Source organism: Glycine max, chromosome 4 (genome assembly GCF_000004515.6).
Source record: "Glycine max cultivar Williams 82 chromosome 4, Glycine_max_v4.0, whole genome shotgun sequence".
Classification (NCBI taxonomy): domain Eukaryota; kingdom Viridiplantae; phylum Streptophyta; class Magnoliopsida; order Fabales; family Fabaceae; genus Glycine; species Glycine max.
This window is the reverse complement of record NC_016091.4, coordinates 15229612-15251532: the sequence shown is the minus strand read 5'-3', so window position 1 is coordinate 15251532 and position 21921 is coordinate 15229612. Positions and strand designations below refer to the sequence as shown.

General features: G+C 29.0%; 1 protein-coding gene across 9 annotated transcripts; it reads right to left on the bottom strand.

Annotated features, from left to right (window-relative positions):
* Window positions 1-9001: 9001 nt before the first annotated feature.
* LOC100810223 (protein FAR-RED ELONGATED HYPOCOTYL 3-like) lies at window positions 9002-15990 on the bottom strand. 9 transcript variants are annotated; one of them, XM_026128089.2, is made up of 10 exons: window positions 15772-15990; window positions 13364-13432; window positions 10425-12633; window positions 10295-10351; window positions 9991-10059; window positions 9837-9899; window positions 9686-9754; window positions 9565-9609; window positions 9402-9481; window positions 9002-9296 (listed from the first exon to the last, which is right to left on the bottom strand). In XM_026128089.2, exons 3-9 carry the CDS (start codon window positions 12594-12596, stop codon window positions 9425-9427), a joined length of 2532 nt encoding a protein of 843 aa, XP_025983874.1. In that variant the 5' UTR covers window positions 12597-12633; window positions 13364-13432; window positions 15772-15990; the 3' UTR covers window positions 9002-9296; window positions 9402-9424.
* Between the last annotated feature and the right edge of the window lie 5931 nt (window positions 15991-21921).

Genomic DNA, 21921 nt, shown 5'->3' with positions numbered 1-21921 from the left:
TTTAATTCTGTATTCACAGAAATTGGTATTAAATACCAAATTAAATTTTTAGAAAGTATACATATCAATATTTTCAACAATGTATGGTATGACTTTTAATTCATGCAATTTCAATTTCGCAAGTTGCCCATATATTGACCCAGGTGCTATGATTGTTTTTATTGTCTTTTCTCCTTGTTTTCTTTGGAATATTTGTGATAGTTTGATGACTATGTGTAAGCAAAACTCACATGTTGATGAGTAGATGAATGGTGAATTAATGATATGATGAACTTCATATGATTGTTTAAGTGTGTTCATTCATTCATAGCATGACATATGAGGATTAAAAGATGTCAACTAGAGTTTTAAAGCTATGTTAGAAAATTCACATTTTTATATAGAAAAATATTATGATGTGGGTAAGGATTTAGAGTGAGAATTCCTTACCTGGGCTTAGTGAACTGCTAGATGGGTTTATAAGCATGATATGAGGAAAATGGTAAATTTATAACATAGAGGGAACATGTGGTATCAAGATTGTAGAGGAGTACATGATATTGCATATTGGTAGGCACATAAGTTGAAGGCAAAATTGCATTTTTGGTCTCCCAGTTTATCTCCAGTTTCGGATTTGGTGGTTTCCCAATAATTTAATTCACAAATTTGGTCACCCTATTTTGTAAAATCATGCAATGTTGGTCCCCCAAGCCACAATTGAACGTTGACCATTAACAAATGATGTTGATTGCCACGTGTCACATTCTTATTGGATTATGACTATCACGTATCCTATTCTGATTGGTTAATGAAAACAACAATGCATTTCATCTTTCATGGAGTTTACATCCAATCAGAACAGGACACGTGACAGTCATCATCCAATAAGAATGTGACATGTGACAGTCAACATCACTTGTTAATGGTCAATGTCCAATTATGGCCTCGGGAATCAACATTGCATAATTTTACAAAATAGGGGGACCAAATTCATGAATTAAATTACTGGAGAACCAAATCCGAAACTGAAGATAAACTGAGGGACCAAATTTGCAATTTTGCCTAAGTTGAAGGTCTTTGGTGAGCTCTCAACCTAGCACTGGGGATTTTCATGGTGGCTAATGAGAATTTCCTATAAGATAGACAAGTGGGTGAATCCCTATAAATGTAAGGTCTTACAAACCCTACAGACGTAAGTCAATACCCACACTTGTCTATATTCGATAAAATCACACTTCCTCCACAAGATCAATTGTAGGTCATCCCTGCATGGCCAGGGAGTGAGACTATGTTAAGAGATGTATCTATGTTGATTGCCCAAAGGTGAAAACCTCTTAGGAGTTGAGTTTGCATGACATTTCACGGTGTAGTTGCATATGAAATTAAAGTATGGCTTGAGAGTTTAATGAATGTTATTGAAATTGTTTGAAAAAAAAATTTATTAGATTTCTCTTTTGAGTTAATATATTCCTATCCTTATCTCTTTAAATATATTATGTTTACTTTTATAAATAAGTTTACCTTTGCGCTTTTTGTTTTTGTTGTTTGACTGTGATGATTTGTGGTTGGCACAGGAACAGGTAGTGGTGATGTTGCAAGTTCTAATACCGCTCATGACTGAAGTGGGCATGGATGTTGAAGATGGAATGAAATCCTACTTTCGATCTATTCTTGTATATTTGTATGTAGTAAGAGGACCAGCTTAGGTCTTGTGTATAATATTGAGGTTTATTGTGGATGTGCTTCAAAAGAGAACTTTTTTGGTAATGTATGCCTTATATATTTGTGTTTTGTAAAGCCTTAAGGCTTAATACCTTTATGTTTTGATATGTATATTGTGTTATGGATTGAACAATGACAAAATTATAGGTATTTTCATATTATTATATGATAGTTTTAAATATGTAGTAGTAAAATGAACATGTAACGAATGTGGGTTGTTACAACATTCACTTTTAAGAAAGGTGGAGTTGATAGCCAACCATCTAATGATCACTTGCCTTCTGACTTGGACGTATGGGTACATACAATTGGGGAACAAGGAGGAGTATTTGGACTTGGAAATGTGGAAGATCATTACTTATGTCTTCAAGTCAACCATCAAATATCAAATCCATACATTAAATTAATCATTGCAAAAACAAGAGCAAGATAAGTTAGAAATGATAGAAGAGTTGAGTGACACCAAGAAACAACTACAAGCTTTAATGGGAACACTTGGGGTTTGTTGCCACTTCTTCTCGTCAACCTTCATCACCCCCAACATTATTATGACAATGAAAATGACAAAGATAGTGATCTTGGATAGGATAGTATTTCATTTTTTTGGAAGAGGTGTGTTATTTTAACATATTTTATTTGGTTGCGAATTCTTTATGATCTACATATGGAATTTGACTAATAATAGGTTCTTCATTTTTTTATTATGATGCAAGGAATGATTTGTATGGAGCCATTGTGAAAAATCAGAGGTTTTTATGAGCCTGTAATTGTTTCAAATTGTTTTTTCTCTAGTAAAAATCATTACTTGCTATGACTGCATGATGGGCTTGTTGGGTTTCTTAGACTTGTGTTCTGTGAACATTACTTTGAGTACAACTACATCTAGCTATTGTGGTCATTCTAGCCAAATTGAAGCCAAAGGGTTTAAGTCATGTTGGAGGTGGGGGGGAGGGTGTTGTTTATTTATTGGTAATTAAGTACATGAAGGTTGTTTCTAAAGTTTTTTGTGTTAATTATTCTTTAGTCGTTTTGTTAGCAGTATATATTTGTAAATCTTGTAGGAATGTTGATGAGTTAATGCTAGTTGATGGGTTTGATTTCATTTGAGAAAATGTCATTAATATGATATGCGTTAGTAAGTTTCCATACTGATTAATGTTATACATTTTTTTATTCAGTTTTATATTTGATGAGATATATTTGGAAGTGAACACTGATTAGTACAACTAAGGAATAAATCTGGAATGTTTTGATTATTATGTGTAAGCTCAAATTATCATGGTCTCATGCGAACAATTGGTTGATTTTATCATGGTCTCATGTGAACAAATTTCCCACATAATTGCTTCATGTATATTCCACAGCTAGCAAGTCTCTCAAATATCACCAACAACTTCCTAAAAGTCCTTGCATACATGTGTTAATTAGCAATCATATAAGCTAGGTAGTAATAATTAATGAAACACAGGGCAAGATCCTATTGTCATAAAAAACAAAGTAGTAATGATACTAATGAATCATATGAACCATTTTGGTTCATAGAGCCTTTCATTTTAGTCATGGGCCCTAGGCTCCCCTCCCCCTACCAATTTATACCATTTTATGGATAATCATCTTCATTGTTGGGATCCTTGCAACTACCCATGATATAGCCCAACACACATACAACAGAGAGAGAGCTAGAATTTAAGTGTCCCAAATTTGGATGGTGGTTAGTTGAGCTAATGTTGTGTTTTGGTGTAGTTTGGTGGCACTAAGGAGAAGGACACTCCTTTAATATAATACTCCATGTGTATTTGTTATGTTCAATCCAAGAACACAAATTGAAATGCTATCTGGAACTTTCCACACCAATATTGTAGATCTTTGTTTTATAATTTAGGAAATCATAAAAATTAGAATACTTGGTATATTAATATTATTATTATCAATGATTTAAAATTTTGTTAATATTTTGTCTTCAATAAAAATTTCAAGATATCACAGAATAAATTTATATGAATATTTTAAATATATAATTAAAATATTCATAAAAATTAAATATATCTTTTAAATTCGGAGGTAGATTTTCTACGGACTTTGAATCTACAAGAAATTTACTTACATTTACAAAAATCAACAAAAGAGTTTCTTGCAAAATTTGTTGGGTAAAAATCCAGAAGAAACTTTCTTGTTGAATTTAAATCCACTACAACTCATTATCAATGAGCGAATTTCCTACGAATTTGAATCTATAGGAAAATCCGCAAGTAACATGTTTCCTGCGGATATTTTTGCAAAATTTGCAGGAAATTTTCCATGTAACAAACACTTTTATAATAGTGAGTGGGCATGTTTAGTAAAGTTAAGAAAATAGAAATTGTATTTCCATTCTTTTCTATATATTTCTTTTGGCAATTAAAAGAGATAAGAAAAGAAGAAAATGTGAGATAATTTATATATTTAACTTTTTTGTGCAAAAATAAAATATAAGATATGATAGAGAGAAAAATAATTATAAATTGTATAAAATATTCTAATAATATTCATATTTAATAGATTAAGGAAATATTAAGAAATTTTTTATATTTTTGAGACTTTCAATATAATTTCTTTTTTATTAATTAGTTCTTTTTAAGTATTAGAAGAATTAATTAAAAAAGTGTATACAAATATAACATTAGAAACATAATAAGTTAAAAAATAATTTTATAATATATGTTGTTGATAATTCTTAAGAAAAGGACAAATGCAAAATAACTTTTTGATTTTTCCATACCTCATTTCTTCTTATATTCTTTTTTCATTCCTTCCCTATATTTATCTATCTTTTTTTTTAATCATTAGTTCTACATAGATATTTTAATTTATAAATTTATGATATCACTTACATTTACATTTTCATTTCTCTTATATTTGTAAAATTGTCACGTAACTTATATTTATTTATGAAAATATATTTAATTAATTATATTTTTAGTAACTATTGAATAAAGGTATGTAAATATAATTATTAAATTGTATAAATTTATTTTTATAATAGAATTTGAAGAGTTATATTACTATTAACAATACAATAACTTAAAAGATGATATATTTGATGTTTTAATTATATTTTCTATATATCTTATTATTTGTGAAAAATAAGATTATGTATAAAAAATTAAATTGATATGTATTTAATGTGTGTGTGTGTATATATATATATATATAATTTTATAATAATTCTGTACCAAAAAAGTTATAATAATTACTTTATTTTAATGATTTTTAACATATATTAATTGATATGAAAAATATACATTTAATTAACATATATGATATTTAATAAATATATTATATTTAATAATATTTTTTAAATACAATAGTTAATATAATTTATAAGAAAATAATTATTTATTTATACGTTTATATCTTTATCTTTATATATATGTGACGAAATGTTTTGTATTTTTAGTGTTTTTCTTAGTTTCTCTTCTTTGATTCATTTTGCTTCTCTTTAATCTCATGTAAATTTTGAGGTTAATATATTTTTATTTTAATTTTTTTCTCTCTGAATTAATAAAAATTGTTAAGTAGAATTTAAGAACACGATTAAGAACATGTAATTTTACATATGAAGCACTATCCATATGAAACCTTTGTATTATTGTGAACATCTTTTTTATTTTTTCTTCTCTTTTTCCCTCCTCTCAAAATTATAGTAGGTGTGAATGAACGTTGAAATGGAGTTTGAAAATTGTGAACAAATATATGCCTTTTGCAAAAGGAACTAAATTTTTTATTGCTTTTTTAATTGAAAATTTAAATTAGCCTATAAACTTCGGATTTAATTTTGCTCATTTCGTTCTAATACATTGCTTATTAGTTTTCACTAAAAAAATTACATGTTTGTTTTTAATATTTTAACAAGCAACTTTGTTATATAAAAAAGTTACACAATAGTATTGTATTTATATTGTGTTAATCTATATTTATATTTATATAAATAATTATATTAGGATAAATTCATTGTGACGATTAAATATTTTAAAGCAATTTATTTTTTGAATGTTAAAATATTTTTAGATATTTATATTTAAATTTAATTTATATAATTTTTATAAAATCATCTTTAAATTTCTTTTTAAATGAAAGCATTATTCATTTTTTTAATTTGAAAGTATAAAATTTTATTTTGTAAATTGTGATATATTTTATTTATACTGTGTTAATCCATATTTATATCCATACATTTCATGGGTATCCATATTAAGGCAAATTTATTGGGTGATTTTTTTTATAATCATTATTTTTTTTATTCAAACAACTTAGATATTCATATTTAAATTTACGGTATACAAATTTTACATGGATGATGTTTATATTTATTTTTATATCAAAAAATGTGATAACTTTATAACATATATGAGATTTACTTCATGAGGTTTGCCTATTTTATAACATAAAAGTTTAAGTAAAATTTGTTACACTATTTGTCAATTGTTAATGTCTATTTTCATACTTGGACCAATCACATTGAGCAAATAGCACACCTTAAACATTATGCTTTATATATTAATTTTGTTGTGATTTTTCATATTTCAAATATTTTTTTAGTAGAAATTGTTTAATAACTCATTTTCATTAAATAAAGGTAAGTACATTTATGATAAGATTTTAATGTTTATCCACTGCTAATATATAACAATTCTATATTGTCATTCAATCATAAATCACGGTTTGAATTATTTTAAGATTTATATTTTAAAAGTTAACAAACTTACCATATATGATGAGTTATGATCGAATAACTATGTTAAACTTTTTACAATGTCAGCACATAATCATTTTATCTTAAGATAAAATTGTGATGTTAATTAGATAAAAAAAAAATTGAAGTCAAGTTTGTCACATTCTTTGACAATTGTTTATATTTATTTCCATATATGGGATAATTACATTGAGTGAATAAGGACAATAAATATACAATTCAATTTAATTATGTATGTTTATGTAGAAGTTAAATATTACACCTGCTCTATTAATTCTATTGTGGGTTTACATATTTTAAATATTTTCTTAATAATTTTTTAATTATTTAGTTCCATTAAATAAAAGTAAATACATTTAAGATATAAATTGTGACATATGTTAAATACAAAGTAAAAACAAGTAAAAAAATTCATTTTTTACGGGTGTTTATGTCCATTTTTATAGTTAAATAAACTAATTAAATTCAAATAAAAATACGTAAATTCTCTGTTTACCCGTACATTGCACAGGTCAAAGTCTAATAAATAGTAAATTAATAATATATTAAATACTACCTTCATTCTCTTTTTCAACTTTATTTTATAATCATTTGTCTTCTAATATTTTTTTAAAAATATATCATAATTACAGTGATATTTAAATTGATAAACTCATCCCAAACTCTATTGTTAGAACGAACCTAGTAATTCTTTTATAACATCTCAATATATTATAAATAATTTTATATTATTATTTAATCATAAAGTTTGTAAACTTTTATAATAACTTAAAATTTATATCAACAATGTTTTTGAATTAGTTAACAGTGTAAATTATTTTAACATGAAAATGTATAATCAATAAAATCAATCAATACAATATCACTTTGATATCATTTTAGAATATAATCAATTTCTACCTCTTTCACTGCTTCTTTAATATTTTTAGATTTATAATTATTTTCTGACTTAATTATACAATTGGCTCTTACTTATAATTAAAAGCTTAATTAGGTCCCTCAACTATTATAAAGTACAACTAAATCTTTCAATTATTACAAAGTTCAATCAAATTTTTTAATTATTTAAAAAAATTCCAATTATATCCTTTCCGTCATAGAAATAGACATTTTTATACATAATTTTAATATAGTCGGTGTAAAATAAGATTTTTTTTTATTTTTTTTTTTGCATGAATACATTGTAAAATTGGCGTCGTCATTAAGATTTGCAATTGATCTAAAAGATATTTTTACATCAATTTTCAAACAACCTTGTAAAAGACACAATCGGTATAACCATATTTATTTACATAATTTCTGTCAATCAACCTAGCGGTACTAATGTAAAAAATCAGATTGATTGTAGTATTTTTAAAAAAATTTAAAAACCTAATTAATTTTTTTAATAATTAAAATATTCAATTGAACAATTAATTATAATTAAGAAACCTGTATTATAATCAAGTCTTATTTTTTGAAAAAATAAAATAATTTTTTTAACATAATATTATTCCGTGGGCTTAATGTCCCTTTTAATCAATTAAGTTATATTTTAATTTTGTTTTGTTACATTAAATTTTTAAAAAATTATTTTAATTCTTTATATTCTTAAAATATATTTTTTGGTTTTCTGTTTAAAACGTTTAACTCATAGTATTTTAAATTTTAAAATAATTAATTTAATATACTGATCGTTAAAAATCATCACTGTATTTATTTTATTTTAAAAATTAATAAACACTCTAATCTAAAGTATTTCCCCTTCTGTTTGCAAACTCGACAAAAAAAACCCCTTCTGTTTCCCCTTCTGTTTGCAAACTCGACAAAAAAAACCTCTCTACATGAAGAACCCCAAATCTAAAGTATTTCCCCTTCTGTTTGCAAACTCGACAAAAAAAACATTGTTTAATTATTTCATCTTTAACACTGCAAATTCTAGAACTGGAAAACAAAAAAACGATAAACAACCATTGTTGGCGAAAGCGAGGCAGGTGGTGCGGTGGGTTGTCAACGTGGTGCACCATTTCTTCCCCGCAGCCAGATCTGGAAAAAAAAAACTAAAACCTACACGCATAGCGCCACCATACACTATCACAACGAGATCTGAAAAGAAAAAACCAAAAATAGAGGCATTGTTGGCGAAGTGAGGCTGGAGGTGTGGTGGCTCGTCGATGAAATGTGGTGGTTCATCATCGTCTCGTCGCGGTATGGTGGTTTGTAGGGAATGGGGTCACCCACCGGAATGGGTCAAGGTGGCGTTGGCATGCGCAAACGCCGGTGGGTACAAGGGTTAGGGTGGTTGTTGGTGTTTGGGGGAAGGTTAGAATTGGAGTGTTTTTGAATTTTTAAAATAAAATAAAGATAATAGCGGAAATGAGGATAAATGTGTGCCAAATGCCAAGTGAAGGCAATCCGAATTTGACAACTACAAACTTCAATTGGGCAAATTTGTCATTTGGCACATAGTTGATTCCCCCCTCAAATCTCCAATTAACTTTAATTTTGCAAACAGAAGATCGAGAGTAACAAAAGGAAAAAAGGAAATTATAAATGTAAGATTGTACTCGTTTGTTGCACTAATGGAAATGAGCATACGAATACTTCATCACTAATATTTCATAATTACAATTTCTCAAGTAGCCTAAAGAATAAAATATATAATACAACAATCTCCAAAAGAGGTTGAACGCTAAAGCCTTACAACATCTATTAATATTTATAATAGAGGTTAATTGCAGTAATCCTATATAATATTATTAATATAACAGTATTATATTACAAATACTGGATTTTGGAGGTTTTCCATTGTAACCTCAAACGGGCACGAGGTATTCCATTCTCAACGCCAGATAATCAGCTTATAGCTCTCGTTTCCCCAGCCCTATAAATACAAACGATTCGAATCACAACTTCAAACATTCATGTTCAACAAATTTACTCATTTCATCACAACAAAATATTGGGGTTGACTCAAAATATCAACTACCTCGTTATAAAGGATAGTGACACTCATGCATGTCTAGATGGATCCTCATGCAACTGTGTTGCTCTCACGTTAGGATCATCCTGCCACAATGAAGCCATTACTACAGAAGTGCTCTTTCAGAAAGACAATAGTAACTAGAAAAGTTTTGAATTACCATACTAACCCGAATGCCATATGTGAAACCAGTTCGCAAAAAATCTAGTTGTGCCTGCATGTTTGGACCGTATAAGAATTCATCAAACTTTACGAGAGAGAGAATCATCATTAGTTTTAGTGAATCATACCAGACCCGGCATGCCCTGATGTGTACCATAATAACCATCGTGACTGGTTGGTATTGAACTTATTGGTCCCTGCAAATGTAGAACTCAGTTTCTATATTACTACACTGTCAAAAATATATAAGAAAAATTAATCACAATTTCTTCTACGCACCAGCCCCTGAAGTGTCTGTTGATTCCCGTAGTAATCATCACGTGTTGGTCCCATCAAGTTCAACTGCACCATCAAATAAAAAAATGTATAAAGTTTACTCACTAAACGGACGTATATTATAAAATATTAGAACTATGGTATATCATATTCATACCATCCCTTGCACGCTCTGCTGTGTGCCATAATAACCTTCAAGGGTTACTGCTCTTGTGCTGAATTTGTCCTACAAAAAAAGGTTCCTTTTAACTGAACTGCAGTTTACTTCAATAAAGCAGACACATGTATTCATTTAACTAAGTTTGAATTCCCATGTAATGTTTCATAACTTTTTCCCTCTATGTTCACATAAATTCATAAATCCTGACATCAAGCCTAGATTTCATCTACAAGTTTTTTATCCCCAAGACTATAAGATCAAACACTCTCTATGGGTTAACTAATATTGTAGGAGGACAAACCATTTGTTGCAAGTTGTCTAATGCCCCAACTGTTATCACTTCTGCTTCAGAGTTCACCTGCAGGTCAAAGAGGAGGTCATGATAGCAAAAACATAAGAGTGTAAAATTCAAGTTCTTATAAACAACAAACCTTTTTCTTTTTAGTTGGATGCTTCTTTTTGTTTGACTTGCCCATATTTCTACTTTGGGTATCTTCTTCAGTGGAAAGCTGACCATGAGCCCCTGGTGTGCCAGCTTCTGTAGGACTACTCTTACTAGAATTGTTAACACTCACACAACTTTTGTGAGCTTCATGTAGCGCATGGAATGCAATACCATAACTCTCTTGAGACAATGATCCCTCTTCACTAAGTTTTAGTGCTCGCTGACATAAATCATTGTAACGTTGCACCCTAGTTAGCATGTGTTCCGATTCTTCTCCCATTATATTCCTGACCTTTGCATCTTTTGTCCACCGTTTCAAAATATATTGAGATGGGAACACTGACTGGCCAGAATATTGAAGAACAAACAACGCATGTCTACAAAGATAGCCTCTGTATTCAAATAACCGACATATACAGGACAACTCAGATTTAACTTGATTCACCACAACAAAGAAGTCTTTATTTGTTTCCATATCATGAACCCTGTGAACAATGGTTGTATCATCCTGCCTGTCAGCTTTAGGATGGCAAGCAACTGCACCTACAACCTCAGTTTGAATCTTCTTGAATACAGCATGCGAGAAAATCCCTGCAACACTCTTCTCCAATGGAGAAGGAGTTTTTAAGGTTGCCACTTTATTCCATGTATCAGAATCTGCTTTTGCTTCCTCTTCATACCTGTCTTGCAAGATTGCTTCATACTGTTTGACAAAATCTTGGACAGAGGTCTTCTTATGAACATATTTGTCAAAGAAGGAATTTACACTTTCAGATCGCTGGACAGTAGACATACCACCTAAGAAAACATCTTTCATGAATGTTGGTGCCCATAACTTACGATCTTCATACAATGACTGCATGCATTCATCCTCTCGAAGTTCAAACTTATCAACAATTTTCCACCATCTCTTCTCAAAATCATCACTGGTCAAGGACCTATAAATGCATTTTTCAAATTTTGCCATAAAATTCTCATGCTTTTTAATTACAGGAGATAAATTTTCAGATACCTTCCCTAATATATGCCATAGGCAAACACAATGACTGGAATTAGGAAAGATATCTGAAATAACTGACTTCAATGTCTTGTCATGGTCAGTAATGATCACTTTTGGAACTTGACCACCAACTCCTTTCAGCCACGTCCGAAATAGCCAAGAAAAAGTGGCAGCACTTTCATCTGATATCAGGGCACATCCAAGTAATGTAAATTGGTAGTGCTGGTTCACTCCAACAAAAAGTGCAAGCGGCATCTTATATTTGTTTCTAACATAGGCGGTATCAAACGACACTACATCACAAAAGTTGATATAGTCATTCCTACTTTTAGCGTCAATCCATAAAAGATTTTTCAGACGTTGATCTTCACCAAGATCTACTGCATAAAAGAAGTTAGAATTCATATTTTGCATCTGTATGAAAAAATCAAGCATGAGTCTAGCCTCCCCTGACTCCAGGCCCAAATTCCGACCTTTATCAAATGGATTCTTCTCATTCTTGAGACCAACCACGGTTTTGTATTCGGCAAACTGCCTAGCCATCGCAGCATACATTCGTCTTGTTTGTTCACTAACTGCTTGGGCTGGTAAAAGCTCATGATTATGCTCCTTCACAAAGCTATGTATAACCCATTTTCCATCTGACCTTCTTTTTACATGCATGCTTGCTTTACAATCAGTCTTTGAACAAGATCTTCGACCTGTTGAATTTTCAGAATCTTGCTTGTTCTGTCGTGCACGTGGTCGATTAAATGATTTGTCATACTCTCGTTTTGTTCCATATCGAGAACAAGCAAACTTCGCATCTATAAATTCTCTTGATGTTTTTGAACGACGACTATTTTGTATTGCAGTGTTGAATCCCATCGACCGAGCATATTCTTGGTAAAAAGAATAAGCTTCCCCGTGAGACTCAAATTCCATGCCAGAAAGTGGCTCAAGATTTGTATCTTCCTTAAACATTACAATATCAACTGTGGGTGAATTCAAATCTCCACCATTTAGAGCATGTACCTCAATTCCAGTATCAACTATATTTCTGCCATCTATACCTCCATTATGCAATTTTTCTTCACTGTCCAACATGTTATCAATTGTAGTTGTTTCTTCATCCTCCTTATCATGTTCACCAGAAGGTAACCGAAGATCTATATCCATGATGAAAACAGCTTTCTGCTTGATGGTTTAAAGGGTACTGAATTATATAGAAAAGACATGTCAAGCCATCAAGTAAACTAGTCCCTCCTCAATAACATATACAGTGCCTCCCTATGTGATTTTGTATTTTCTAGGAACAAAAGAAAGCAATATAGATCATGACAAGAAATTTTAACTTCAAAGGCGAAAAAACATAATTCTGCTGGTTCTAAGGCACAAAGCAGTTAACTCATGTATAAGAGAACTGACAGTATAACTTCATTATAGCCAGAAAAGAATCATAGATAATGAAAATTTGTACAGATTTTGAAACACCAATCAGTAACCAACCAATGCGCCTAATTTAGGGGAGAGATGCATGACAATCTATAGAGGGCCCAAAATTCTCCAGTTAGGATCTTGCAAACAGCAAATGAAGGCTGCCACAGAAATCAAGTCATTTTCTCCACACAATTTCATAAGTTGGACAAAGCAAAGATTGGATAAATAGTGATCTAATTTGCGGATGAGAAATGCTAGCAAAACATTCTCTAATACTCTATTTTTAACACACTCTTTCATTATGTGAAATTTATGTAGATCCCACTAAATATGTGACCCCAATCCCCATTTAGTGGGCCCCATTCTCAAACTAGTGGGACCAACATGAATTTCAACCAATGGGAGTGTGTTGCTAGCACTCCTCTTTGAGAATAAGGGATCCTCCAAAACCAGAATGAGGGGCAGGGGAAGGGGTGAGGAGAAAACATGAAAGGAGAAGAGCTTACCACTCTCTGCATACCTTTTAGGGAAATCCTTAAAACAATGCACTTTGCACCAGGAACCAACTAATTGATCTAAAACATGAAAGTGGAAAAGCGAGTATAAACCTCAAGAAAATTGGAGGAAGGACATACAAAATTCTTAAGAGTGTGTTTGGTTGAGAAGATGGAAATAGCAGAGAGATATTTGAATTAAAGTAGAGTGTAGAAGGTGCAGGACCCACCCTATTTCTCCTCTATTTCTATCCTTCCCCTCTCTACCAAACACTCTAAATCCCACCCAAATTGATAAAGCAAATTATACCAGGTGCTGTACGGTGTAAGCATGAGGTGAGGCTAGGAAGCGCAGAGAACAGTGCCATATCACCTACTAGCTGTGTCTTGGAACAAGTAGTTTGACTGCCGCTAAAGGGTTATATAGTGGGTTTTAGTGATCAAGCAAAGTGTGTGAATTTTTTTTGCTATCAAAGTCTAGGATTAAATTTTTTTTAACCTCTTTTAGAACTCACAAGGGCTAAATTTCACAACAGAAAATTTTAATTTTGGTGGTTGGGTCATCATATTTATCCTTTTATAATGATATAAAAAATGACTAAATTAGAAAGAAAGACAATTATTTTGGGAGGTTTGGGACATGCATTCAGCCTTTTGAAAATTCAGGGCAAGGCTGTCTACAATGGACCAACATAATAGGATCATCCCTTCCCTTAACAGTAACACTATCCAAAGCAATAGCAGGAGATTTTCAGCACCAGACTGTCCTACTTTTAATATTATAGAGATAGCTTTGAACAAAATGGATTATATGAAATGTTGTTCACTGCCTTTCTCTTAAAGATATAAGTATGCTAAAATAGAAAAAGAGAGAGAGAGAAGCTAAATCTAGAGAGAATAAGAAGCCCTGATAACAGGAAAAAAAGAAATGGAGAAAGGAAAAAAAGTTAGTGACACTTTACATATCTATCCAATCTTCCCACATTGATAATAGATAAACCTTTTACACGAGCCATGAGGAAAGCAGCAAAGAAAGGCCATAAACACAACCATATGCCACAAAAATGGGTAGAGAGAAACCCTTGAGATGGCATTTCTCTTCTAGCCTATTGCTGGTGCTTATGTTGGTAAATCTACTTTATAAGTTCTAAGGTTCAGTCAGCTGAATATTACCCAGCATTATGGGCTGCACCAATTATGAAAAAGCAGTTCACTTGTTCTTTATTCTTAAATTGAATTGAAGCCTTAGAAAAATTTTAAGAAAAAGACAGAAAACAATTAATATCTACATTATATGATTTTGGCACTGGAAATTGACATGAAATTGACCGGAATTTTTAGACCCTTCACATCAATTGCCTCCTCCCTTCATCTGAAACTCTATTCACTGGAATCATACATTCATGATTCACTGCCTTTAGACAAAAAGATATGACCATCACACAGCTTCTGAATCCCTCCCCATTAATGGAGAAGCAGAGAATCAAAGAACATAAAGACAAATAAATAACATACCCCTGCCAAGGATGGTAACAAGATGGGTTTGGGCTATTGGCTATTGTTGGCCTCACATTCTCATTTGGAGTATTCTAGTGAAAATAATGCATACCTCCCAAAGAAGCAAGAAGTTGCAAAAGGCTTTTTGTTATTATTGTGATTAAACCTTAAGCTCCACAGTCATCATCTAGTGCTAAAATATGCATAGCATGCAAAAACTCGTGGAAAATAGTATACAAATCCAACTGTTTAATCTATGTGACTAATTTGCTCAGAGAAGAAAACATTCCAAGCAAAGTCAGGACTCCAATAAAACAACCTCGAAAGGCTGTAAGATCAACGTTAACATAAATTGTACGTCTCCAACCAAAAGATGGAACATTTCTCGCACCGGCTATGCTATTGCAATTGAAACATCATTTCAGAAACCCTCAAGAAGGGTTTATGTTAAGCCACCAAATCACAACAAAATTCTGAAAACATTTCAATTTTAGTTTTTTTTAAAACAAAAAGAACCCCAGTATCAACACAATTCAACCTGCCCCTTCATCTCTTATACCCCACAAGTCAAAGAAACAGACACACGAAAACACAAGTCAACTAACTCTAAAATTCAAACCAAAAACGAAAACAGTCACTGACTCATCCATTCATTCTTGTCTCACCAGCGGTTTTCATTTCACAGTTAAATCAATGAAACAAAGCGAGTCACATAGACACTAACTAGCACCAAAATACAAACTTCCAATTCCAATCCAAATTCTACTTCATTGTGCACATCATCTCTCTCTCTCTCTCTCACACACACACACACACAGTCTCACACACACATAAGCATAAATTTGATTAATGATCGTGGAACGCGAAATAAAAGAGAAGAAATCGAGAAGAGGGTTAGGGTGCGTGGTGTTCAAAGAGAGTACCTGAAAGAAGAGATTGAAGATGATCGTTGATGAGTTTGAGAATGAAAGAGAGAAAAAGGGTATGGTCGAGTCACGCGAGGAGCATGAGCGAGTGGAGGAAGGAGGTTCCCCAAATGCGTGAAGCTTAGGGTTTCCGAACACACTCTCTTCTCTTCCTTTCCCAATTCTACTCTCCCAGACCCCCAGCACGTGTCGCGTACCTTCTACTTACCAATGCCCCCTTTTGATAATTTTAATATTATCATAATAAAATACCAATAAATTATCAATATATTATTATTCTTGTTATTTTCTCTACCTGTCATTTCCCGCTCACGGTTTATTGCTTGAAAACACTAATGAATGCCAAGGCGCGTGCAAATTAAGCTCACCTCACGGAATGGGCTTATGTGAATTTTGGAAGTTATATTTTAGTTTCGTCTTATATTAAGTTTAACAAAATTTATTTTGACTCTTTAGGATTTTGAAATGTATTATTTTTATATCTTTTTATTTTTTATCTAAAATATATGATTTTGTTAATTTTTAAATTTTAAATTATTTAAATTAAAATAATTTTTATTCATCTCTATTTCTCATTATCTTTTTTTCTTCTTCAATCAAATACCTGTAATTTCTATTTTATTTTTCATTTATTTAATATTTTTCCCTCTGTATTAAACAGAACATAAAATTCCTCCAAGTTTTATTACTGCAATGTTGCTCTCCCCCAAAACAAAACAAAAAAATATAGCACTGTTTGGTCACTGTAGCATCTGTGACATATATTAGATGTCAAGTTAATAAATGAATCTAAACTTTTCAATTTAGAAATATGAAAACTAAAGTCGAGCAATAAGAATAGAAAAAAGAGAGTCGAGAAACTAAAAATTAGAGGATCAAAATCATCCTACTCCTATACTATATGCGAAAATTACAATTACAATTACAATTACAATTAAATTGATAATTGAAAATTTTCAAAATCTGATAAATTCAGTATTTTACTTTATTTACTTTCTTTGACTGTTGCTCGAAGATTGAGTGAGTGAACTACAAAACACATTTTACTCCATTCAAAACGTTTTGTTCCATTAAAAAATATTGAAAATGAACATAGAAAAAGATGCATTGAGTGTTAACAAAAAAGTGCATCGAGTCACATATTTTCTCCATTCAAAGTGTTCTGTTCCATTAAAAAAAAAAATATGAGTTTGATTTTATTACTTATGTGAGGACCTTAATGAATAATTTATAAATATATTTATAAGTATTTTTTAACTTTGAGACCTGATATGGCTCTAATAAATCTAAGATCTAACTTCTATCAACTTTTCTATTTGAAAAAATATTACTGCATTCAAACGTTATGCTCAATTTAAAGATATATTAAATGCTTATGAAACGTTTTCCGTCATATTTCTTTAGATTCATTTCATTTTCTTTGATGTCTCTCTTTCAACTTCCTTTCACTTAGGTTTTCTTTCTTTTCTCTATTTTTGACTTTAATGTGAGCATATTTGCTTGCTACCTACCTATGACGCATTAAGAACATAGATGGAGCATCAATGGTTGCGCAGGGCTTCCTTTTTACAAAAAAAGGAAGATGAGTATCAGAATCAAAATCATAGGGTCATAACCCATTAACATGTTGACCCCTTCTTTTTTATTTTTTATTTTTTATTTTTATACAAAATTATACTGTACCGTTTTGAATAAGGGGTAATTTTCTTTTTAGTGTAGAACTCATCCATTAATTTTAGTAAAATCTGAAGTTGACCAAGTCAAATAAATTAATTTCTTCCGATTCTTGTGCATGTCTAATTCAAAATGTTGTTTTCTACTATTTCTTCCGATCCTTTTTATAAGAAATAATTTAAAAGAAATTTATGTTGTTCTTATTAAATATTTTAAGTATTTTTTTTTTATTAATAATAAAGCATAATATTCTTAGATTTTCTTTAGAAGAAAAAAATGTTTTAAACTTTAATGTTTTCATATAGGTCATGAGAAGTTAATAATTATTAATAAAGAGAAAATTGGTGCATTAATAATATTCTTTTAAAATTTCAATAAATCAGTTGAATTAATTATTTTTATCAATTTGCGTATTGATGTCCAAAATTTCTTATAATAAAGATGAAAAGGAAAAAATAATTAATTGATTTACCACTTAAATCAGCCAACTTGAACAAAATTTATTACATCATTAATTAATGGTATGGATTCCGAGTGTTAAAACATCACTAATTAATGATATAGAATACGAGTATTAAAAATCGGCAATTAACATTAAATTAAATTAAATTATCTAGAATGCTGAATCTTTAAATGAAATTCATTTAGTTTAAATTTATTAAATCACTATATTTCTAAATAAATTCAAATAAATGTGTAGCTTTTGACTAAGATTTTAATCTAGTTTTCCTAACCATAAAATTTTCAACTATGCTACCTCCATTCCTTTTTAATTTTCGAATTTTAGGAAAAATTTTGTTTCTATTTATCTTGTTTTTTGTAAAGCTAAAAATTACATTAATTATTATTTTATCAACTATACTATTATTTTGTTTCTTCATCAATGACAAATAACAGTAATAATGATAATAAAACAACCACAGCAGTAAAAAGTAAGAAAGGAAGAAATTAGCTGAATTTTTCTCTGCAAAAGTGTTTATGTTTAAAACTTTTCGCATTATGGATCAATTTCCTAAATTTTTAAGGCTAAATTATATATGTAGTGAGCGAAAATATTGTGAATTTTCTAATTCAATATATTGTTTTTAAAAATTTATAATTTATAATTTCTTTTTAGATATAGTCACATATTTTTATTTTCATTTTTTATTCGTAATCAATTTGGTTATTTTTCATTTATTTTGTTTGTTAAATGCTGGTTTTTATTTACCTTTTAATTCCACTCAATATTATTTTCCATTTAATTCCTTTATATGTCATGAATATTCATTTAATCCATTTCTGAAAAGTACACAGGTACTTAACGGAAAAAATAAGTAAAAGTCGGAAAAACATTTTTAATTAAATAGTATCATTTAAAAAAAAATAAAACAGAGTTTAGTCAATTTTTTATGTTCATGTACCAAACAAATAATTAGACAATTTTAAAATAAAGATTCCAATAAATGAAACATAAAATAGGAACAGGATCACCTACAGTTCAACAGGATCATGCAATTTCAAATCAAATTGTCTAAAATTCTTTTGCTTACATTTCATTTAATATATTTAATATATTAGATTTAATTTTAATAGTTGGTTTTATTTGGATGAAAATTTGACTGCAGAGAACCTGATCCCATAAAACTACTTTGGGAATGACGTCTATATACAAACAAAAATCAGTAAATCGTGTCGGTGGCTTACTTCTAGAGTTTTTAAAAATGAAAATTATGTTCAAAACATAATTTTAAATTATAAAAATTTATGTGAACATTACTACATTCAATATTGATTTTTTCGTTTTTTATGCGTAATCAATATGGTTATTTTTCATTTATTTTTTTTTGTTAAATATTGATTTTTATTCACCTTTTAATTCCACTCAATATTATGTCCCATTTAATTCCTCCTTTAAATGTCATGAATTTTCATTTAATCCATTTTTGAAAAGTACACAGACACTTAAAGGAAAAAAATAAGTAAAATTTGGAAAAAAAAAATTAAATAACATTTTAAAAATAATCAAAACAGAATTTAGTCAACTTTTTTTTATGTCCATGTACCCAAAAAATAATTAGTCAATTTTACAATAAAGATACCAATTAGTGAAACATAAAATTGGAACAGAATCACCTACAGTTCAACAGGATCATGCAATTTCAAAACAAATGGTCTAAAATTCTTTTGTTTACATTTTATTTAATATATAAAATTTAATTTTAATGGTTGACTACTAGCACGTGGCTTTACACAGGGTGAATTGGCTGCTTTTGTATGTTTTATAGACAAGTAAATTATATTTTTTTATGGTCTCTCGTAGGAGCAAATATGATACAAATTTGTATATTTAAAAACATAATACCATGTAAAATAGGGGTAGTCATATAGATAAGTAAGGTTCAAATTTAGTATATTATAAGTAACAACAAACATATAGATAAGGTTTAAATTTAGTATATTATAAGTAACAGATAAGATAAACTATTTGTGTATAATAGCATATTATATGAGAAATTAATCTAAAGACATGTGAATCGATAAAAGTATTTTCTAAAATTTAGAAAATAATTAAAATAAAAAATTAAAATAATTAAAACACTAAAAGATATTTTAATCTTATTCAGAAAAATGTATAAGGAATGATTATGAATAAACATGACAACAAGGTAGGATGAGAGTACATCATTCTTGATTCTTGTTTCAATCCTTAGTTTGGTTTCCATCCTTGATTTATGTTAGAGATAATATTTTGTACTCATCCCGTCCACATTCGAGGTCATGAATATTGGCCTAATCCCCATCTTTATTCACTAAAATTGACTATTGTTCTTACTAGATTTGGTAGAAACTATTCACAATGGTGTTCCTCCATGTGCTCCTCTGGTGTGTAGCGGTGGAATGTAACCGTGAAGACACATTGACACTCAAGTTAGGTAAGAGTATATATCTTAAAGTAGGTTGGAATAAAGTTCATTTACCCGAACATTGTTGATTCCCTTCTATAGATGTGAAATTGAATTATAAGATCTTTATTTTCCTTTTAAGATAATGTAGGAAAAGATATGATTTTTCCTCTAATAATAAATAATATCTAATTTTTATGGATATTTATATCTTTCTAACAATAGATAAAGTTTATCTCTTACCTTTATATTTGTCAGATTCTCTCTACTAGAGTAACCTACTTTACGGATTACTAGAAACGGAAACTTGTAAAGTACAAATAGTTCAACTACTATTTTAAAATAATATATTTGTAGATCTTTTTTTTATCTAATTTTAATTTTAAATTAATTTAAATATCATTAAATTTAATAATTTATAAAAATGTAATGACTCATAACATAAACTCAACCCGTTAAGATAAAAAAACTTAAGTCTCATATAAAAAGATTATATATATTTTAAAAACATAATTAACGGTTTAAAATTTATCGAAAATGCAAAAAGAGTAAGAATATACAATTATAGAAAATATATTTGATTATAATGGTACAATTATTTCTTACTTATTTAAAAGATATTTAATTCTAAACTTAGGTTCAAATTCATATAAAACATTAATTAGATTTAAATTAATTTTTACTATAAAAATCTCAATCTTATAATATAAATATTAATCCAAAAAATATTATTCATGAAGCTATTTAAAATTATTTTATATGTTTTCTAAATAAAAATAATTTTATAAAAATTTAAAGTAAAATATTTTTTAATTAAATTATAATTAATTTTTTAAATAATAAGTAATTATTTAAATTTATCATAATAAGATATTAAAAAAGAAATATTTATTATATGGCATAAATAATATAGAATATCATAATTATATTATAAGTTATAAATGTATTTTTACAAATGCAATAATAAGAAGAATAGGTATTTTTGGCTAATAAAATGATAAAGGTTTTTTTGTCTTTTAAATATAAATATGAAATAGGAAAAAGGATAAAAAAGAAAAAAAAGTTAAAAAGGAACAGAGAGAACAGTTAGAAAGAAATCTAAATTTTGGAGGAATTTTTTTTTAATGAGATAATAACATGTGTAGAGGAAAAATCTTCTTTTATTTAGAATAATAGAGTAGATAGATATTATATAATATATTATAATTGGTATTTCAAGAAAAAAAATAAATATTATCATTCAATTTATAAATTAAAAGAGTAATAAAATAAAATAGATAAATAGATATTATATAATATAAATAAAATAATAGCTATTATAAAAAAAATGTGTTTAAGTAAAAAAATAAAAGAAATGAAAAAAAGAAAGTGTGAGAGATAAATAAAAAAGACAAAAATTAGAAAGAAAGAGAAATAAATTTTGGAGGGAAATTTTTTTGTTGTTGACATTTGTCTCAACCAAATCTTATTTTATTAATGGTAATAATAAATTTCACCAGAAAGAACCCAATACCATAAAACAACTTGAGAATGACGTCTAAAAACAAACAGGAATCAGTAAATTGTGTCGGTAGCTTAGTTTAATTTT

Bases quoted from the DNA above. Each gene is read 5' to 3' on its own strand.
- LOC100810223 (XM_026128089.2), bottom strand. From the start codon at position 12,596: ATGGATATAGATCTTCGGTTACCTTCTGGTGAACATGATAAGGAGGAT. The intron at 9,900-9,990 runs GTATGAATATGA...TTGATGGTGCAG, and splicing joins AGCAGAGCGTGCAAGGGATG to TTGAACTTGATGGGACCAAC. The intron at 9,482-9,564 runs GTTAGTATGGTA...TCATTGTGGCAG, and splicing joins GTTTCACATATGGCATTCGG to GATGATCCTAACGTGAGAGC.